Below are 18,623 nucleotides of genomic sequence, written 5' to 3'. Positions count from 1 at the left end.
TTTCACCGTACTTCACCAATTGGTGGTATCATCCGCTGGTGCTAAAAGCTTTTCGTTAAACTGCGACAGCTTTTCGCCGCAGCTTTTGATTTCGAATATTGGCACTGCGAGGAAGCGAGCCAACAGAACTGAAGCATCGGCCTCAGTAGCAGCGAATTCGGCCGATGAAGAAGTTCACTTGCGGGTCACTCGGCTACGATAAGCGGGATATATCTTAATTAAACTCTGCTAGTCGCGCTTATCTTAAAGTTAATTGCGGTCCTGTAAGCACATCTCTTAAGAGCAATTAACAAAACAAATTTACCAAAGTGATAGGAATCTGTGTGATAAAAATAATGTGTGTGTTTGCCAATTAAGAAATCCTGAGGCGATTAGAGATCGCTCTGTGGAATGTTCCCCGTTCAAGGCCTCTGTGCTTGGGTATCCGCCCCTTTGGCGAGTTGCGAAACCAGAGGAGCCTTGCCTGATGCTTATAATGCGACTTTAATGTCTCGCTCGGCCCACAACAAACAGTCGCGTTGTCTCTTCATGTATTGCCAATTGTTTTGTACTGATCTTTTATTTTTGTCTGAACCCATGTTTATGTACATGTGTCGCTGCGACCGATTCAATGCCAAAACCAGTTTTTGTCTTTTTCTCAAGTTCGCCAAATGACGGCAAGCAATTTTCGGGAATACCACAGAAGTGCCTCTTCCTTGCCTCTCCCAAAATCAATTGGCACGTTCCTAATGGGAGTTTTAACTGACTATTATCTGTTATTGAAGTGTTTAATGCCCGATTCTATTGCTCATTTCGATCCATGGATGGTCTTGGCCACCGCTTTAAGCTATACAGCTATGGTCTACACAGCTGATTCCGAACACGTCGTGCAGTGTTTAAGTTAAAATAAACATATCCGTACCGTTTTGGGTGATTCGGCTATACGTGCTAATGCTTTATTTCCAACTTTTGGGACGTGGGACTTGGCTTCCTTTACATGGCTTAAATCTGTCGTTGCATTTCTTTATATAACCCAGCCTTTGGCGATTCAGAACGATAAGAAAGATTTCTTTTATTACCAATGCTTAAGCTTTTTTTCTGTCCAAGCTTAACGTTGTCAACAATAGGTTCTCAGCAGAAAGTGATTTAACAATCAATGGTTATCACTGTACAAAGAATTCAGTCTGTTCTTCCCAAACTCTCGATTATGCAAACGAAGATGAGATCAAAACAAAGGAAAATTTCTGCTGGACTGTTATACTGCGAGAGAATTTCTTTGACTCAAAAAGCTGGCCTGGCGCCCAGCTAATTAGTTCCCAAATCGAGCATGTTAAACAATTTGAGTCATCACCACCAGTGTTCGTATTTCCCTGGGGCCCCCGCTTCACTCAAGAAGTCCATTCATTGTCCGACATAATTGTTTTGCTTGCCCGCAGACACAATCGAGCCACTGTTGGCACTCGATCAAATTTCGTATTGTCCGACGCTTTGTTTTGATTGCCTTTCAATTAGTGAAGTCGACTTACAGACCAATAACATTGCTCTGCTATACGTCTGCTAATTCCTTCAGTGTTTCACACACAGCTCCTCAGTTCGCGCCAAGACTTCAGTGAACGTGGTGGGTGCTCTCTGCTCGGTCGAAACGAAAACTCCATTGAAAAACCCGGCAAAACAGGGGCACCTATCTTTAGATCGGAATTACGAATGTCAATGTTAATTAACTCGTAAGCTAGCGTGTGATTTTGCCGGTGTCTAAAGCCCGCTCCACCGTAACCGGTTGCCGTGTGTGTGTGTTCGCATATTTACACCCACTCCCCGGGGAATTCCCCAGTACCTGAAGTTTCTGCGCCGGGCAGTGAGTGAAAAATATTTAGAGAGAACTGCGTTATGAACATTATGGATATGAGGATCTGTTGATTTCTTGAGAAGCGTTTATGTGGTTACCCACCTTGAGCCGCAATCTCTTCCCAGACCGAATTTGCCAATTTGTCAAACCTGATAAAATATCACTACCAACTCGTAACGCAAGTCGAATTTAAAACCGAAACCATGTTTCGTTAAAGCGTTTTGCAAGGCGACAAAAAACCCATAAACCCCAAGAGACTCTCACAGAGGTTTGACTGTGTTTTTGTTTACCCATCCATACCTGGTCAGTGTTTTCAGCTATCGACACTGCCGAACGTGAAATGCAAGTGCCAACGAAGTTCCCCATTGATCTATAACTGGAATGTGAGCGAACTGAACCAACAACAGGAAGAACTCTGTTGATCAGCAGCAAACAACTTCAAGTTGTCCACATTATTCATCACATTCATCACCTGAGCCGGGTAAGTTGCATGCCATTAACAATATTATAATTAATATATCTCTCGCTTGCCATAAATTAAGTAGTATCTATTCCTTGAGCTCATTTTCATTCTACGTATATAATTTAAATGTTTCCGAATACCAAAGAATTTCCGCGTTCAGAATTTTCTCTTTCATAGAATTTCCAACGAAAGAATCAGCAAAAAAAAAGCAATGGCTTCTGAACGACATTTATTTTTATAAGTTAATGAGTTTCCATTTTTAAATTAATTATGAGGGGGTTTTATGGCTAATGTGTTTACATAATACAGCATTTTATTTGTTGAAGTATGTTTACGTATCGGACTTTCCTAGATATTATTTTAATTTTACGTATTACATATTCTTATTCAAATTAGTTAAGAAGCTTATACAACTAACAAAAGCTTTACTTGACAAATGCATCTGACTCAGTTGATAGGCCGCGCACTTGTAGAAAAAGTGTGCAATATTAATCGATGGCCCATAAATAAGTAATTGCTTGAGCTTACTCTTTACAAATTCCCAGATTGTAGAATCAGAGCTGAAAACTGCTAGTTTCATGACAAATACTGCCTGACGCCTGGGTAGTGTTTATCCAACTGTTCTCACTCGATGCAATTTTATTGAGTCACTGAGAAAATTGGTTATAATAGGGAAATGGCTGGCCAGCCCCCTAAAGGCCGCACCTTGGCCATCCGATCCAATCCCATCGGATCTGAACTGTTTCTTTCGATTCGGAATTCGAATTTGTTAAATGTTGTTTACACTTTCGCACATTTGGCTGGGAATTGTTGTTGAAACATCTTGGGAATATTGTTTATTGTTTGCTTTGAGGTCTGTTTATTTCGCTACAATTTTCTTACCTCCTGAGTTGGAGATAAATATATAAAAAACATCTCCAGCGTAGTGCCCTTTATTATTATCTATATAAATATTACATGTTTGGCCTGCCACTACTTTAGTTTGCAAGTGGGGCCGACTTTACAATTTCATTCACCCACATGAGAGGTTCGCTGTTTGGGGAGTTGGGTTCTCCCGCTGTGCATTTGTTTCCGTGATAAGCCAAATGCATATACCAATTAATTAGTAAAATGTTTTTCTAGTTAGCCAGTTTGCGGTGTGTTTTTACAGCTAGCTCTCCTATCTCCTGTATAATTGAGAATAAATAGTCTATCTCGACTGCACGAGAGACCATTACTAACGCAATATATCACATTAACCACCAGGGGTTGCAAACGTTGGAAAAGTTTTCTTAATCATGTTTCCTACATCTTAAAACTCCACGAGTCATCAAATTTTGTTTATGTTGCGTAAGGAATTCTAACAACACAAAATACATTTTTCGTTCCGCAAAAGATTTAGTTAGGAGCACCGAAACTATTCATGAGTAATTTCATGTGAAAAGTGCCACCCATTTCTTAAAATTGTAAAATAAAAACATATTTTTTTTAGAGTCACCAAATACAACTAACCCTTAACTGTAATTAAAAAAAAAAATATCATTAGAAAAATTTGTAATTTAAAAAAGTGTTTACAAATGCCGTTATTCAAAATATAAAAATACAAAATGTGTTATTTTTTAAAGATAAAGTAATATTTGTGTAATCTAATAAGATTCAAGCGAACGAATGTTAAGTTATAAATTTTTCCCTAGAACTATATAATAAATGGCGTACACGAAATATATTAAATGGGTGGCACGTTTCTCATGGAACAACTATTATCGGATTAATTAATTAGGTAATTCGTTTTGAAAACTTCCACCGATTTTCTTACGCACTTTTTTCTTTGATTGGGGGTTTAAACTCTAAATTGAAACACATCAGGCAAAACAAACCTTATAAATAGTTAAGAAAGAAAAACCAATTTGGAATTCATAATCCACGGGGTATTCACATTTTTTGGTTTCACTAAAGCTAATAAGCGCTAACAGACATTCATGTTGACGGACATTTATCTTCGCGGTTCTCGAGTTCCCGAATGGGATCTGTTGACTGCCGTCCTGCCCCCGGAAAGGTGAAAAAGTGGAAAAGTTGGGTGTCAGAGGAATAATATTTGGCGAACTTGCCACCCGTCCACTCTAATAGCAATCAATTGATAGAACCGCCCGCCTTTGTTTACAATCCACAGACAGCATCGGGGGTCTAAAAATACTCGAGTTGGAATTTTCTCACGAAATACACAGCGAAGAAGAGCCCCACCAGCAAACCCGTCAATGGGTTGGCCATTAAAAATTGTTTTGCCCAGTGTTTGTTTGGCGGGGAAATAAAAAAAAATTGGACCCTGTAATCGCACTTATCTACCCGAAAACCCACCGCAGCTCACCACAGTTCAAATTCGGTGTGGTGACTTGCAATCATGGGGTCTTCGCAGGGTAGTATCTCCTGTCTTTGGCGATTAGTTCCACTTCTGATACGAACTGAAAACCGCGCGGGCCTTGCCAAGATATTGGGCATATATATAAGAAGCTCTTCCAGTGTTTTTGTGGCATACGTGATAAGCACTAAAAGTGGTTAAGAACATAAGCGAAAAAACCCAAGAGAAACATTGAACGCGGATAAAGATAATATACAAATTATTATTTATGTGAGTTGAGGTCTCATGAATTGAAATTCGTTTCCGTGTAATTTAAAACGCACATACTATACATGAGTATTGGCCAGATAGTGTTTGTTTTGTTCGGTCATTTTCAATATTAATATGTGGATGGTGTCGTTGTTTGTTTAAAATTACGCATACGCTTTGTGACACCCGTGTCGATAAATCTTCTACGCCCTGGGATTCGGAAAGTGTAATGGGATTTTAATGGCATTATAAGGGCTTAGTGCCACTGAATGACTCAGGCCGCCCATTTCTCACCCACATCCTGACCATGGACAATTCCCAAACTGTCATAATCAACCAGATAATAACCGAGTCCAATACGAAAAACCTGAGGAGTCGCATAGTCGAGCATCTGTAAGTAAGCCATCAAGCCATCAAAGCCCTCAAATGGCTCACATATTTCACTGGAACTGGGGATTCGATAAGTTGCCACTCGCAGAACATTCTACATATATAAATAAACAAGAAAGTCATATTCCTTTGTCAGACATTAGCAGGCGGCGTTGGCCAATTGACTTTTATCTTATCGGTTACGGTTACCGACCACAAATAAGACATTTTATACGAGTCGGCTGCGAGAACATATCAAAAGTTTCCCTCTTGGGATTCCGATTCAAACTTGTACTCATCGAAGAAGGAGTAGAACACAGTTGGTTTATCGCGTTTACCCGGCATATTTACTTCAGAAAACGCAGTTTAACATTATTTATTTGCCTATTAAGGTGGGTTCTATCTTTGCATTCCTGAACGTTGATATTTCTTACTAAAATCCTTACCAAGTCACAGTCTATTGCACCCATTTTCATTCTAGATTCCTAGAACCACTTTTCCATCATTACGGTAACGTCATCTATCAAGCGATCAATGTAAGCCCCGATCGGAATATTTAATCGTTCCGTTCATTACGACTTCACTAGAACTGGGAATCGTTTGGAAATCGAATAAAACAATTCAGCCTGAATAATTGTTTGGTCAATCAAAATATAAATACACAAAAAGCTGTAGAACGCCAAAAAGAGATATAGAAGAAATATTGCTTTTATCAAAACGATCGCAAATTATTTTGGCACACTCGGGGTAGGCGGGGAATTTTCAAGAATCCACATCCACATATTGGAAAATCTCGCTGGCCATAATTCAATTTAATGGCCAATTGTTTTCATGATTTTAATGTTCCGCATGTTTTGATTATTTTTCAAACATCCGCACTTTTGTGCGGAGGCATAAACGATCGAATGTGGTCAGTGATGAAATTTACCAAGTGCATGTGCTCAGCGATTAATTATGCTAATTTTCTATCGCCAGATAAGTGCTCTCACTCCCGCCGCCAGTATCCATTTTCCCCATTAGCCAACTATATGGAGTTTAATGTGTTTGCTCTTCCTCCGCCACCCCCAATCGTCTCCCATAAATTCATGCTAATTTTGCGGCCCACGCGCCTGCCAATAATACCACAGGTTACCCTTTACCCTTCTCGCGGATCAATGAATTAGGTCCCCACATAATGCTAATGATGCAAGATAAGATAGCGAGTGGTATAGCTTTTGACACTGGTAATGAATTTATGGAGGACGGACTCGTTAGCGGAGCTTGAAAAGTGGGTAAAGCTGGATTGGAGCAGAGTCTGGGGCGAAGGAAGAGGTGGTGCCAGGTTCGATGTCACCGCTATTGACAAACGACGGCAGTTACTATCAATTTAACACGAATCCATAAATGTTTGTTCCGTCTGCACTCCCTGCGTGGCTGACCCCATGATTGATGCCCCATGGAGACCTTGGATAGTCGCTAGTCTTCCCCACGGGAATCGTTTGCCTGCTAATTGTTTGCGACGCTACTCCCGCTCCTGCTTAATTGAGTCCTTCCGACAACCTGTTGTCCTTTAGTCTGCGTGGATGATTCACTAATTTATCTAGCTCAATTTTCCAAATTAGTGGCCTCGCTTTCGGTTAGCTAAATATTTTACGACTAACTAATCGGTAACTAATTTGGTTCCTGCATTTTGGCATAAGTTTTTGTAGCTCTATATCTAAGCATTCCCAACTGAATAATAAAAATGTATGACTTATTAAGATAATGCATTTTGTGAAATAAAAGCTATTTCATTATTCATTTCAGAACACAGTCTCGTAGTGATTAGTTAACTAGAAAAATGTTTTAATTTTAGTACGGAAGGGTCGATAATGTTAATTTAATGATTTTCATTGCAAGCTTATTTTTTGTTTCGCAAATCTTTAAATATTTATCAAGTTTAATATAGAGTTAGATTTAGAGGTTGGAAATCCAAGTATATTTTAAAGCTCGAAGAATAACAACTTAAAGTTGGTTTAATAATATTTAGTTATTTAATAACCTTTATTTTAACCTTACTTAAATACTGTTAAGCCAATTAATCACACTGATATACTGATCTGTCTACAGAACCTCCATCATGCCGAAGAAAATCCAGCAACGAGGTGGATCCCTTTACTGTGGAGTTACTCTGCTGGGTATCCTGTGCTTAGTAGTATTTCGTCTGATTCCGGGAATTCCATTCGGGGCTTACGTCATGGCCGAGAAGGACCACTACCACACCATAGATGACCCGAATGTTCCCTGCAACTTCTACGATACTGTCAACCTTACAGGGCACAGGGTCTTTCCCAACGGAAGCTACGACTTTTATGGCACGATTATTCCAAGAAACCTGGTCGGCACATATGACTACATACACAGGTCACTAACGGAACGCATAGAGGTCCCGATGCACGTCCGTGGTTGCGTCTGCAAGTTGAAGGCCTGCCTCAACATCTGCTGCCCGTGGCGACAGGTCTACAACTCTATCAAAGGTGAATGCATGGTGGACCACGCGGACAATCGCACCTGGCCAGATCCACCCATGCTCAATGTGACATTCGCGAATGAAACGATAGAACCGGTAAACATCTTCAAGCAGTTTGCGATCCAAAGCTTCCGCCCCTGCCCCCGGATGTTTTCACTGCAGCCAGAATTGTACAACTTCGATGAATATCGCATTTTTGCGAACGGCTCCATGCTTCGCGTGGACGATAAAGTGCACATCAGAAAGAACGAATTCTGCCTTGTGCCGACCTTTGTGAACGATACGGACACTTACTACAGCCTGAATCCGGCCAACTGTGACATGGCCGACGAGCACAGCACAGTGAAGATCATCAATGCCTATGGTAAGTGCAATCTCATTAGTCCAATGCCTCATGCAGAAAAGACTGTTGGTATACTGGCTGTAAACGATGCATAAGCTGCATGCTCGGTGCCACAAAAACCTCCTTATTCTTAGTTGATTGGAATTGTGTGATTTCCAGAATGCTTCGATTACCAGACAGCTTTTACGAAAAGCTTTTCTATAATCCGACTTGAATCTTGTCCCACAAGGCTAGTTATAACCATGCATCATCTGCAATGAAATAATTTACATTTACACTAGCTCGCTTGCTGCTGATGCTTCGTTTACTACACCTTTTTTAAGTTTTAGTTTGTTTGTAATAGCTTACAGTAATTCGACTTTCATCTCTCCTCACTAGCGATGCTCTTCTCGATTCCCTTCATGTTGCTGACCATAGCCGTTTACCTGTTGATCCCCGAGCTTCGGAATCAGCACGGCAAGAGTTTGGTCTGCTATTTGGTGGGTCTATCCGTAGGCTATACCGCGCTGTGTTACGTACAACTCTACACGAACTTTGATGCCCTGGGCGTGAAATGCAAGCTGTTCGGATATACGGCCTATTTCTTTTTCATGTCAGCCTACCTGTGGCTGAACGTTATCAGTTTTGACCTGTGGCACAACTTCCGAGGAACGAGAGGCATCAACAGGTTCCAGGAGAAGAAGCGGTTCCTGTTCTATTCGCTGTACTCTTGGGGTTTGGCCGTCGTTTTTCTGGCCTTCACGTTTTTCGCACAGGAATTCACCAGTTGGCCCTCATATCTAAAACCGGGAATCGGAGATGGCACCTACTGCTGGTTGGACATGAACAACTGGTCGGCCATGATCTATTTCTACGGCCCCATTCTGGCGATAGTAGTGACCAATACAATCATGTTCATAATGACGGCGATCAAGATCCACGGCGTGCAGCGGGAGATGGCGAGGATAATTGCAAGCGAGAATAGCACTAAGAACCTGCGAACCGAAAAAGACAAGTGAGTGTGATGTTTTCAATGCCCTTCATTCAACTCCTCCTAATAAGGGTTTGTCCTGTTCTGTCTCACCTTAGGTTCGGCCTCTTCCTACGCCTCTTCCTCATCATGGGCGTCACCTGGTTGTCGGAACTTGTCTCCTTTTTCGTGGGAAGCAACAATAACTTGTCCAAGATCTTCTACATCTCGGATCTGGCCAATGCCATGCAGGGTTTTCTCATCTTTATGCTGTTCGTGATGAAGAAGAAGGTCAAGAGCTTGATCACAAACAGGTGAGTGTTGCTCCACTTTGACTAAAAGTTTTGTATTGTCCCGCCCCTTTGGGGTTTGATCCATCCATGCGACCTGAGAGGTTCCTCCTGTGTGTTGTGTCCACCACTCTGTATCCACCATCGAATCTTTAACCCCGATCATTCTCAGAACGATTCGGGTGCGTAGTCTGCGGCAGACTGAGAGTGTTACGATGGGTCCGACCTCGATAACCATGCGGCAGCGCTTTATGGACGCCTCCAACCAGATCCGCAAGTTGGTGGTCATCCGCAACGCCTTCGCCAATGGCTCTACCAGCGGTATTCACTCACATGAAGTCTGATTTGTTCCCGTCGATTGCAGTAAGCAAGTCTCTTTCTGCTCGATTGTTGTGGCCTTAGACTAACCTGCTCAAGCATCTACGAATGCGTTTCTTAAATCCCAAGCACCTAGATAGAGAAAATATTTTTCTAAAATGTGTGCAAAAGTTTGCATACAAATATCTACAGACAAGTTTATGATTAAAGAAAGTGCACTCATAATTTGTATTTTTCCCACAAAATATACTTCCAACGACCTACAGATTTAAGGATACTCTAGCACCTAGCAATCCTGACTGTTTTAAAGCCCTTGATTTTATTTTGCCTTTTATGTTGTACTTATCTCGTTGTCAGACCGCTTTTACTTTTGCTTAACTGCAAGCTCAACACCAACAGAAACAGCCAGCAGACTAACTTTAAGAACAACACTGACCATCAACACAATCTCGAACCTGCAGCCGCCTAGAGCTGTACCCCACTACGAACTACTAAGCCACAAGAACCAAAATCCGTCCATTACGCATCGCGTATATATAGCTACTAAACCAGTAATAACATAACTAAGTGCCCTGATCTAAACAAGAACATATGTTTGTATCCACAATGTGTGTCCATATGTGCATGTGTCCCAACATCATTGTGATCACCGATCGTTGTCAACTGAAGACTGCTGGAGAAAAAACGCTCGAATGGCTTGAACTCGTCCACCACCTCGACTTCCATTACTTCCGACTCAAATGTGCTGCCGAAAAAGCTGCACCTAAAGGCTGTCGACAAGATCGGTGCGAATGCCACTGATCCGAGTCTCAGGCCGAAGGCAGCCGTCTAATTAAACTGGTCACAGGTAATCCTCAAGCGTAGAAGTTCCCATCTCTCCTACGGAGAGTGTAATTAACCTCAGTTAAAAAATACCAATGACAACCCTGACTAACCCCTTAAAACGTTATCATAGTGACTATTTACCATTTCTGTCTTGGTGAAGGTAATCTGTTTTGATCCTATCTGATCGATTGCATTCTGTGTGTTTGCTTTTTGCTAACCAATACCGAGCATTCAATCGAACCCATTCTAATCAGATTTACCGTCATTGTCTATTCCACACTGCCCACGCAATGGACGTCATAATAACCGCAGATGCTCGAGTGTGCGGGATGGCAGCAACCAACGTCAGAGCCAGTACTCCACCAAAACTACGTCGAGCAGCGTGGCCAACCTGTCGCTGCACGAGAAGCCGTCGGTGGAGAAGCCGCTGGTGATCAGTTCCAGTGTGGATCCGCAGAGAACCACCATCTTTCGCTGAGCAACGCAACATCAGTCGCCTTGGGCCGAGCATCGAATAGTCTATACTGGAAGGTGTCTAGAGCAGGAAAAGTAAATCTTTCAACGAAGAATTAATTGGGGCAAACTGTTGTCTAAGCATTATCTTCTTTGAGTCTATGAGTCTAATATTCATGTTGATCCTCCTTAAGTCAATTCATTTGCATCTTTCCTGTCAACAGAATTGCCTCAATATTACCTTATCATTGAATGCAAACCCCACCCTGATCTGGAGGATATCTTCCAGATTTTACAGCAGCAGCCATATACGGATAGTACTTTATGAAAGACACTACTATAAGAGGAAATCCCAATCCATCAAACTACCACGAGCCATCCTCTCCCCACTCTCTGTCTTTATTTGTCATGTGACCAACCTGATTAGTTGTATAAGAATGCTATGCAGCGCTATACCTAGTATTTATGCCTATGAAATTATAGCGGTTCTCGGAACACCTGCTAAGAGAGATCAAATTTTATACTTCTCCACTAGCCTAAGTCCAAGATAAACCACCAGCATATATATTATATAGATGTGCCTTGTTGAAATTGAGATTTGTATTTTTGTTATTTGTGCTGCTCTCTTTGCATATACGTACCATTCTCCATATCTGCATCTGCATTATCTTTACTGGTGTAATAAAAAATACATATTTTAAAATTGTATTTCAAGCTTAATAAAGCCAAAGATAAAATGAAAGCAATGGTTCGTTTTCCTCAGTCGATCGAAAAATCTCACTCAAAGGTAGGAATTTATTAACTTAAAAAAAGAGGTCACAATTTAGCAAAGACACAGACGTTGTGCTAAACTTGATCGTATAGTGTGTTAGCTAATACACATACCATTCTCTAGACAAATCGACCTGTACGATTTTGAGTATAGTAATCTTTTTATGGATCACTAGAATGTTAAATTATATCGAAGTTTCAGATTGGTGTTTCCCATACTAGTTTTCATCAAAAAAGATCGTAAAATATCAAGCAAAGAAACAAACCTCTCGTTAGGCGAAAATTGTTTTAGTATTGACATACACCGTGTTGAGTTTTCGAATTTGTAAAAAACGAAGCCTAGGTAAAGCCCTTTAGATCAACAAGTTGGAGTCGAAAATTTCGTTTTCATTAAAAACTTTTACGGTTTAGAAAACATTAAACAGTCTTAAAATTATAATACTACATATATTTTCCAACGCCTTTTCCTGTAAATGGCTAAAATAGCTAACACCACAGCACTGGGGCCTATCAAAAAATAAATTTTGAATGTGCCAGTCGCGCTGGTTGAGATTCCATAGCCGATTTCAGTGGAGGGGGACGGAAGGGGACGGACTGGTCCCCATCGCTGCTTTGCCGGTTGCTTGTGGTCGCGTCTGGTTTTGGGGCTGGCTAATCAGTTAGTCTGTTTTTTATTCTTGGCCAGCATGGAGCTGCGTTGCGGTTGCCGGTTTGTCGTTTAAAGAGAGAAAAACAAACTGGGAGAGTCTCTCCATCAGGCTTTTATGTTTATGGTTGTTCTTTTTGGTGTTGTCGTTGTCGCAATCGCAGCCGTTTTTAGACCCGCGCCAGCGTCGTTGTCACTTTTTTGTTTCGAATGTTGTTGGCTGTGGATTTGTGACTCGGCAAGTGTGCGTGCATTGCCCAAAGCGAACGGCGATCGCTTCACATATTTGTTTACTTAATTATCGAGCTGCTCAGCCTGTGACGTCAGGTCGACGAACGATCAAACCGAACTTCCACCAAGTGTGTTTCAGTTAGCCATGGCATCGCTTTGGATCATCCCAATGGGCCTTTGGCTCTTTGTGGGCGTACGATCACTGGAGATCGCCAGTGCGGACCATCCCTGTGCCTATGCAGACACGGTTAACATTACTGATGGTCTCCGGATGAAGGATGGCTCCTACTCGTATGCCGGCGTGGTGGTCCCACCACATTTGATGGCGGAGTATTCCTTCAAGGTTATCGACGGCGTCGAGTACCGGGCCAAGAAACACCTGCGCGGATGCGTCTGCCTGCTAAAATCCTGCATCAGCTTCTGTTGTCCAGCGAGTCTCGTGTTCGACTCCAAGCACTGGAACTGTTCAAAGCCACACCAGATACGGGAGTCCACTCATGTGGAGCTGACCTACGGCAATCGGTCGGTGGATCAAGTGCGCATTGTCGATCGGTTTGTGGTGCGCACAGAACTCGGGTGCCGGAACAAGTTCGTTGACAAGAAGCACGAGAGCTTCTGGCAGTGGGATCTTTTCGAGAATGGATCGCTGGCGAGGGACAACCGCCTGTGGACCACTGATGAGTATTGTTTTAGCCCCCTGGAACACAAGCCCGATCAGTGGGAACTCACTCCACTCAGCTGCGAACGCTTCCAAACGGGCTACCGAGTATGGATCTACGCCATATGTACGTGCAGTCAATGGTTCTACACTTTTTGAGGAATAAGAATAATGTTTTTTTTCAGGCAGTATTATAGCCATCATTATAAATATATTTATCCTCTCCCTCCTTGGTTCTGTGAGAGATGCCCGGAAAAGTCACTATGGCCAACTGATCATCTATTATCTGCTCTCCATGATTGTGGGCTACTCCTTGTTGGTCTACTTGGCCTTGAAGAATCCCATGAAGCTCTCGCATGCAGCTTGCAGGAATATAGGTGCGTTATGATAAATCTTTAACCTCCAGCACTTAACTTACTGTTTTTGTTCCCAAGGTTTTCTGGCCTACTTCTGCATCATGCTGTCCTTCGTCTTCCTGGCCATTTGCAGTTTTGACTTTCTGCTCAAATTTAAACGAAAGGCTATTAGGAACTGGGTTCGTCGGTTGTCGTATGCTTTGGCAGTCCTGGCAGTGGTTGGTCTTCGGTTTTTAGTGTCCTTTGCCCAGGACTCCAAGTTGCCCAAACACTACAAGCCAGGCATGGGAGAAGACTATTGCTGGTTCGACAGTAAGCTATAAAATAATATAAATCACTCATTACTAATACAAACATATTTAACTATGCGATTTTAGTTCGAACCTGGGGTATTTTGATCTACTACTACGGACCCATTGCAATTCTACTGGTTTTCAGCATTGTGTGCTGCTTAAAGGCCTACTTTTCCATCTACGAACTGCCACCGGATACACAGTACATATTGGGCACTCAACTGAAGATTGTCAAGACTCAGTAAGCACCTCGGATGGAAGTTCAAACCTTACCACAAATTAATCCTGTATTTCCATCCAGTTTTTACGCCTTCAGTGCCTACATAGTGGGCGTGTTTGCTGTCTGGATTCGTGAAATAGTGGTCTATATAATGGCCAGAGTGAGAGAGCATTTCTTCATCATTGACTTTTGGAGTGGAATTTGCATTCTGGGCTTAGCAATAGCTGGATTTATTCTGTTACTTGGGAAGAATTTGCACGTGAAATCCTGGTGGGCCATCAATGTGTAAGTTTTGATTTCCGAACATCAGATTGGAATTTTACATAATTTTTTGACTTTTCTGCAGAGAATCAAGTCAGACTGATCTAAGTGTCATTAATGCTCGCGTTTACAAATTTGATGAGAAAGGCGACCTAAAATCTTCAGGTGCGTACAAAGACATTTACCTGGACTTTATCTTATTTAATTTAAATAAAATTCCTTTCTTTTACAGACTCTCCCTATAAGCCGACAGTGACATCACTTTAAATGGAACTGAGATGATTGCTCATCTATGAACTCTGGTATTCGCGTAGCTTATGACTCATTTAGTCTGTCGCACACAGATAAGTGTATATACAATAAGTGCCTCAGTATATTAGCCCTAAGAAAAAGATTCAATAAACTTATGAAGAGCACTTCTCCGATTTGTTCAGAGTTATCAGTGCCAAACAAAATATTGTGATTTCACCTCCACTTTGATCATCAATGGAATATTTCACATCGCAATCTTCCTCAAAATCCGCAAAACTGCCACACAAATTAATTCCGTTAAGCGAATAAATTCTTGATTCTTTAGGTTTCGCAACAACCTTCTTCCCTTACAAATTGTTTCCTTTATGAATAATTTGTCCAGAGGCAAAGCTCTAGGCAGACCTATCAAAGAGGGTTCCCGGTTAACGGCCAAATCGTAAACTATTCCTCGAATGTCCACCCACGAGGGTCGATTGATTCGATGACGTGCCTCGAGTCGGTAGGATTGGATGAATTGTAGTTGGATGGGTCGGCTGGATTAGCCGCAAGCTAAGTGGCACGCAACAAATGCTCCGTTAATGACGCAATTGACAATGGTCAAAACGCCTTTATCCCATCTACCTATCTGTACTAGTATATGTGAATCCATGTCTATGTCTACAGAGTATCCGGTCCAATACTTTTTGCGCGAATATTTCACTTTTTTAAAGGAGTTAAAGATATACGAATAGCAAAGACACTAATTTTTGTGGAAAGATATAAAGTTTAGTGGTTGATAAGGGAATTGTGTTTCAAGGTCAGAATTAAGCGGACAAAATATATAAATTTGTTAATCAAAAATATATATACATTTTAAAGAGGATTTAATTTTCTAAATATTGATAACAGAGTTAGACCAAATGAGTTCTTCTTAGAAAATTATTATTGTAATTAATTTGTTAACGTATTTTTTAACTTAAGAACTAAAGTCAAATATATAATAAATAAAAATACCAATTACAAGAAGTTTAATCTTTTCCTTCTTTATTTCCATAAAATATAATCAGAAATATCTGAACACATCATTCGATTATCTAGTCTTTAAACTATAGAGCATTTCCTGACCATTTTGATGATTTCCGGACTCTGTCTGTTTTCCCCTTTTTTTTTGTTGTTGTTGTAAACAAAATGCCACACGTTCCTCGAACACCTCCAAGCAAAGTGGGTGTGCGCTTTGCCATGCCACAAAAAAAACACCACAGACACCACAGCAGACTGCCTTCGATTGAGTTCGCTGGGATTCGGCCAACAGTCGAAGTTCGTACCGTGTCAGGAGCAGATGATGATCCGGCGCTCACTCAATTAACGGCTCGCACCTCCGACTTTGAGCGGCGCCATCAGTGCATTACTATTCGGTGTCTATCTAGTCCATTTCATTTCATTTCATTTCATTTCATTTCGATTCGGTTCGATATCGGTTTGGCAATCGTCTGGAGGTAAACAGGCATAAATTGGACGCTCTAACGTAAACAAAAAAGTGTTCGGAGCAAATAGATTGCAACCAAACAGAGAGATCAGCAGTCAAAAATGTCTCTTCGAATGGCGCAGTTTGGCCTCCTCTTCATCCTTGCGGCAGCACACTCTTCGTCGGGATACCACGAAGAGACGCACTATCCTTGCGCCTTTATCGACACGGCAAATATCACGGGAAGCTACGGTTCGGATGGTTCCTACGTGCACAACTGGACTGTGATTCCCCACCATTTCGTGGCCGTCTATGACTTTGTCATCGAGAACGGCATCCGCATTCCGGCAACACCACATCTGAGGGCCTGTGTCTGCAAAAAGACTCCTTGCGTGCGGATTTGCTGTCAGGAGGGCGAGATCTACGACCTAGAGAGGAGGCAATGTTCAGTCCCAACCGCCGAGCTGTCCACTCTTCCCTCGCAGAGCCACATGGAGGTGGAGTTGAACAATGGCAGTCTGAGGGATGTGGCACTGCAGCCACGTTTTAGTATCCATGTGGACACTCCGTGTGGGCACATGAAGGCGGTCACCAAGGGATTCGAATACGTTCATTGGACACTACACGAGGTGCGTAATGAGATAGATCTTTTCAAACACCTAATTTTCAATCGACTCTTCACTTTAGAACGGAACAATTAGCCATCGGGGTCACATATTCTCCAAGCACTATTGCTTCACTCCCCTGCTCCATGGGAACTTCACTTGGGAGTGGCAACCATTGGCCTGCGCCCCAGAGAAGCTACACTTTGTTTTGGGCGTGCGGGAATGGACCTACGCCATATGTGAGTAACAAAAACAAACACAATCACAAATATGCTTTCAATTTCATTCGGGGCAAATTTGTATGTTTTAAAAATAGTACGCTCATAAAAGTAATTACTGAAACAACAGAAGGAAATTGCGGGTGCCGAGTGATAGTTTGATCGCAAGAAATGATTTTTCGCTCCAAATTTATCCAGCTGATTCTCTTTCCAGGCCTCTTGATTGCGATAATATCCATGTTTATTGTGCTAATGGTGTACCTGTTGTGCTCGGAGATGCGCAACAGTTTTTATGGTGTGGCCATCAAGACATACGCCATCTGTATGATCTTGGGATATGCCCTGTTGGGTTATCTCACGCTGCACAACCCAGCGAATCTCTCTATTGCGGCTTGTCGCATTCTACGTAAGTGGTACCCGCCAAAGAATGTCCTGTGATTACCAAATTTTTTTTCGCCCGTTTTAGCTAGCTTGGCGCTAATGTATCTGGTTCTTTCATTTTACATCCTAAGCTTCATTTCGTTCAAGCTCTACCTGAGCTTCCACGGCGTGGTCTTCACCAAACTGATGTTTTGGCTGATCTTCACTCCGATCGTACTGATCGCAGTGGGATGGTCTTTTTTTGTGGGCTTTAGTTACTATGGTTACCGGCTGATTTTTGGAGGCGATACCTGCTGGTTTGATCGTGAGTACTGTTAGTGGGTTCAACATTTGGCAATGATCCTTAATTTCCTTGGTTTTCAGCTCGTAATTGGTCAATTATGATTTATTTGTACGCCCCCGTTTTTGTTGCCTGTGCCATTTGCGGATTCTTCTATATTCTCAGTCTGATCTATATCAGTGAACAGCCCGAGATCGAGACTGAGAAGAGCTTCGAATCCATCGAGAAAAACCGCTTCAGGTCCTTTTGGAAGTACGTCGGCTACACGGCACTTGTGTGGCTCGTTTGCGTATGCGTTTTTGCATTTAACTACTACCGGGAGGAGCGATCACACCTCAACTATGCTGTGAGCTTCTGCATGGCTTTCCATGGTTTTGCGGCGCTTTATGCCCTTATTGGAAAAAATCAGCAGATCCAGAACTTTCTGCGGCGCATAGATAAGTGAGTACACAGAAATCATCTTATGTTACATTTTAATATCTATATACATTTTATAAAGTGAGGAGGACACCTGCGAGAACTCCGTACCGCTGTCGAGTTTTGGTTGAAATACAATTTGGTAGTACAGTTTTCTGGTCACTGTGCAGCTTTAGAGCAACTGGAAGCGATTAGTCGGGCCAACAACCCTGAACAATCTTTCTTAAACCAGCTGTCAGTCTAGACAAAAACCATATAGAGAATATTTTAAAATATGTTTAAGATGTGTAAAATATGTGAAAGACTAACATGTTTAGTCGTTTTACTTTAAATATAATTAAATGTGAATATTTATGGGCTTTGTTTGTACACAATGGACAATAGGTATCAATAAATGAATTTTTTTAACGTCTAGTCTATGTAAAAAGGTTCTAAAAAAACGACGCAAAATGCTTCCCTTTTACTAAGCACACGAAGCATGTAATAATCATGTAAACAATTATTAACTGCTGTAATTCGCTGAAAAGGTGTTTTTTAACGATAATTTTTGTGGTAGTGCCCTTAAATGCCCTTAAATAAAAAAGGTAATATTATTTATTTATTTTCTATTTATTAATAATTCCAAAAAAATAACGAATTCGACAGTCTTGAAGTTGGTTAATAAAAATGGGTAAATGTTATAC

At 41.6% G+C, this 18,623-nt stretch overlaps 3 protein-coding genes across 8 annotated transcripts; all 3 read left to right on the top strand.

The window, feature by feature from the left end:
* Nucleotides 1-157: 157 nt before the first annotated feature.
* On the top strand, nucleotides 158-11,653 carry LOC108146338 (G-protein coupled receptor Mth2). Of its 6 annotated transcripts, XM_017272309.2 has the most exons (7): nucleotides 158-263; nucleotides 2,134-2,306; nucleotides 7,330-8,093; nucleotides 8,451-9,066; nucleotides 9,141-9,335; nucleotides 9,484-9,674; nucleotides 10,767-10,823. In XM_017272309.2, exons 3-6 carry the CDS (start codon nucleotides 7,340-7,342, stop codon nucleotides 9,653-9,655), a joined length of 1,737 nt encoding a protein of 578 aa, XP_017127798.1. In that variant the 5' UTR covers nucleotides 158-263; nucleotides 2,134-2,306; nucleotides 7,330-7,339; the 3' UTR covers nucleotides 9,656-9,674; nucleotides 10,767-10,823. The 6 variants fall into 6 exon arrangements, with proteins under 6 accessions (XP_017127798.1, XP_017127797.1, XP_017127793.1 ...); XM_017272308.2 differs by lacking the exon at nucleotides 158-263 and having other exon boundaries at nucleotides 383-2,306; XM_017272304.2 differs by lacking the exons at nucleotides 158-263; nucleotides 2,134-2,306 and adding an exon at nucleotides 4,705-5,265 and having other exon boundaries at nucleotides 10,767-10,824.
* Nucleotides 11,654-12,339: 686 nt separating this feature from the next.
* Nucleotides 12,340-14,798, top strand: LOC108146540 (probable G-protein coupled receptor Mth-like 9). Its single transcript, XM_017272581.2, has 7 exons — nucleotides 12,340-13,340; nucleotides 13,399-13,590; nucleotides 13,648-13,881; nucleotides 13,947-14,103; nucleotides 14,164-14,367; nucleotides 14,429-14,508; nucleotides 14,576-14,798. Exons 1-7 carry the CDS (start codon nucleotides 12,701-12,703, stop codon nucleotides 14,608-14,610), a joined length of 1,542 nt encoding a protein of 513 aa, XP_017128070.1. The 5' UTR covers nucleotides 12,340-12,700; the 3' UTR covers nucleotides 14,611-14,798.
* Nucleotides 14,799-15,823: 1,025 nt separating this feature from the next.
* Nucleotides 15,824-18,348, top strand: LOC108145703 (probable G-protein coupled receptor Mth-like 8). The gene is made up of 6 exons (XM_017271264.2): nucleotides 15,824-16,668; nucleotides 16,727-16,883; nucleotides 17,077-17,268; nucleotides 17,329-17,547; nucleotides 17,607-17,964; nucleotides 18,023-18,348. Exons 1-6 carry the CDS (start codon nucleotides 16,162-16,164, stop codon nucleotides 18,069-18,071), a joined length of 1,482 nt encoding a protein of 493 aa, XP_017126753.1. The 5' UTR covers nucleotides 15,824-16,161; the 3' UTR covers nucleotides 18,072-18,348.
* The last annotated feature ends 275 nt before the right edge of the window (nucleotides 18,349-18,623 follow it).

The sequence above is a fragment of the Drosophila elegans genome, unplaced genomic scaffold (assembly GCF_018152505.1).
Source record: "Drosophila elegans isolate 14027-0461.03 unplaced genomic scaffold, ASM1815250v1 contig_208, whole genome shotgun sequence".
Lineage (NCBI taxonomy): Eukaryota > Metazoa > Arthropoda > Insecta > Diptera > Drosophilidae > Drosophila > Drosophila elegans.
Note: the sequence above shows the minus strand (reverse complement) of the source record. Positions and strands in the feature narration are given on the sequence as shown.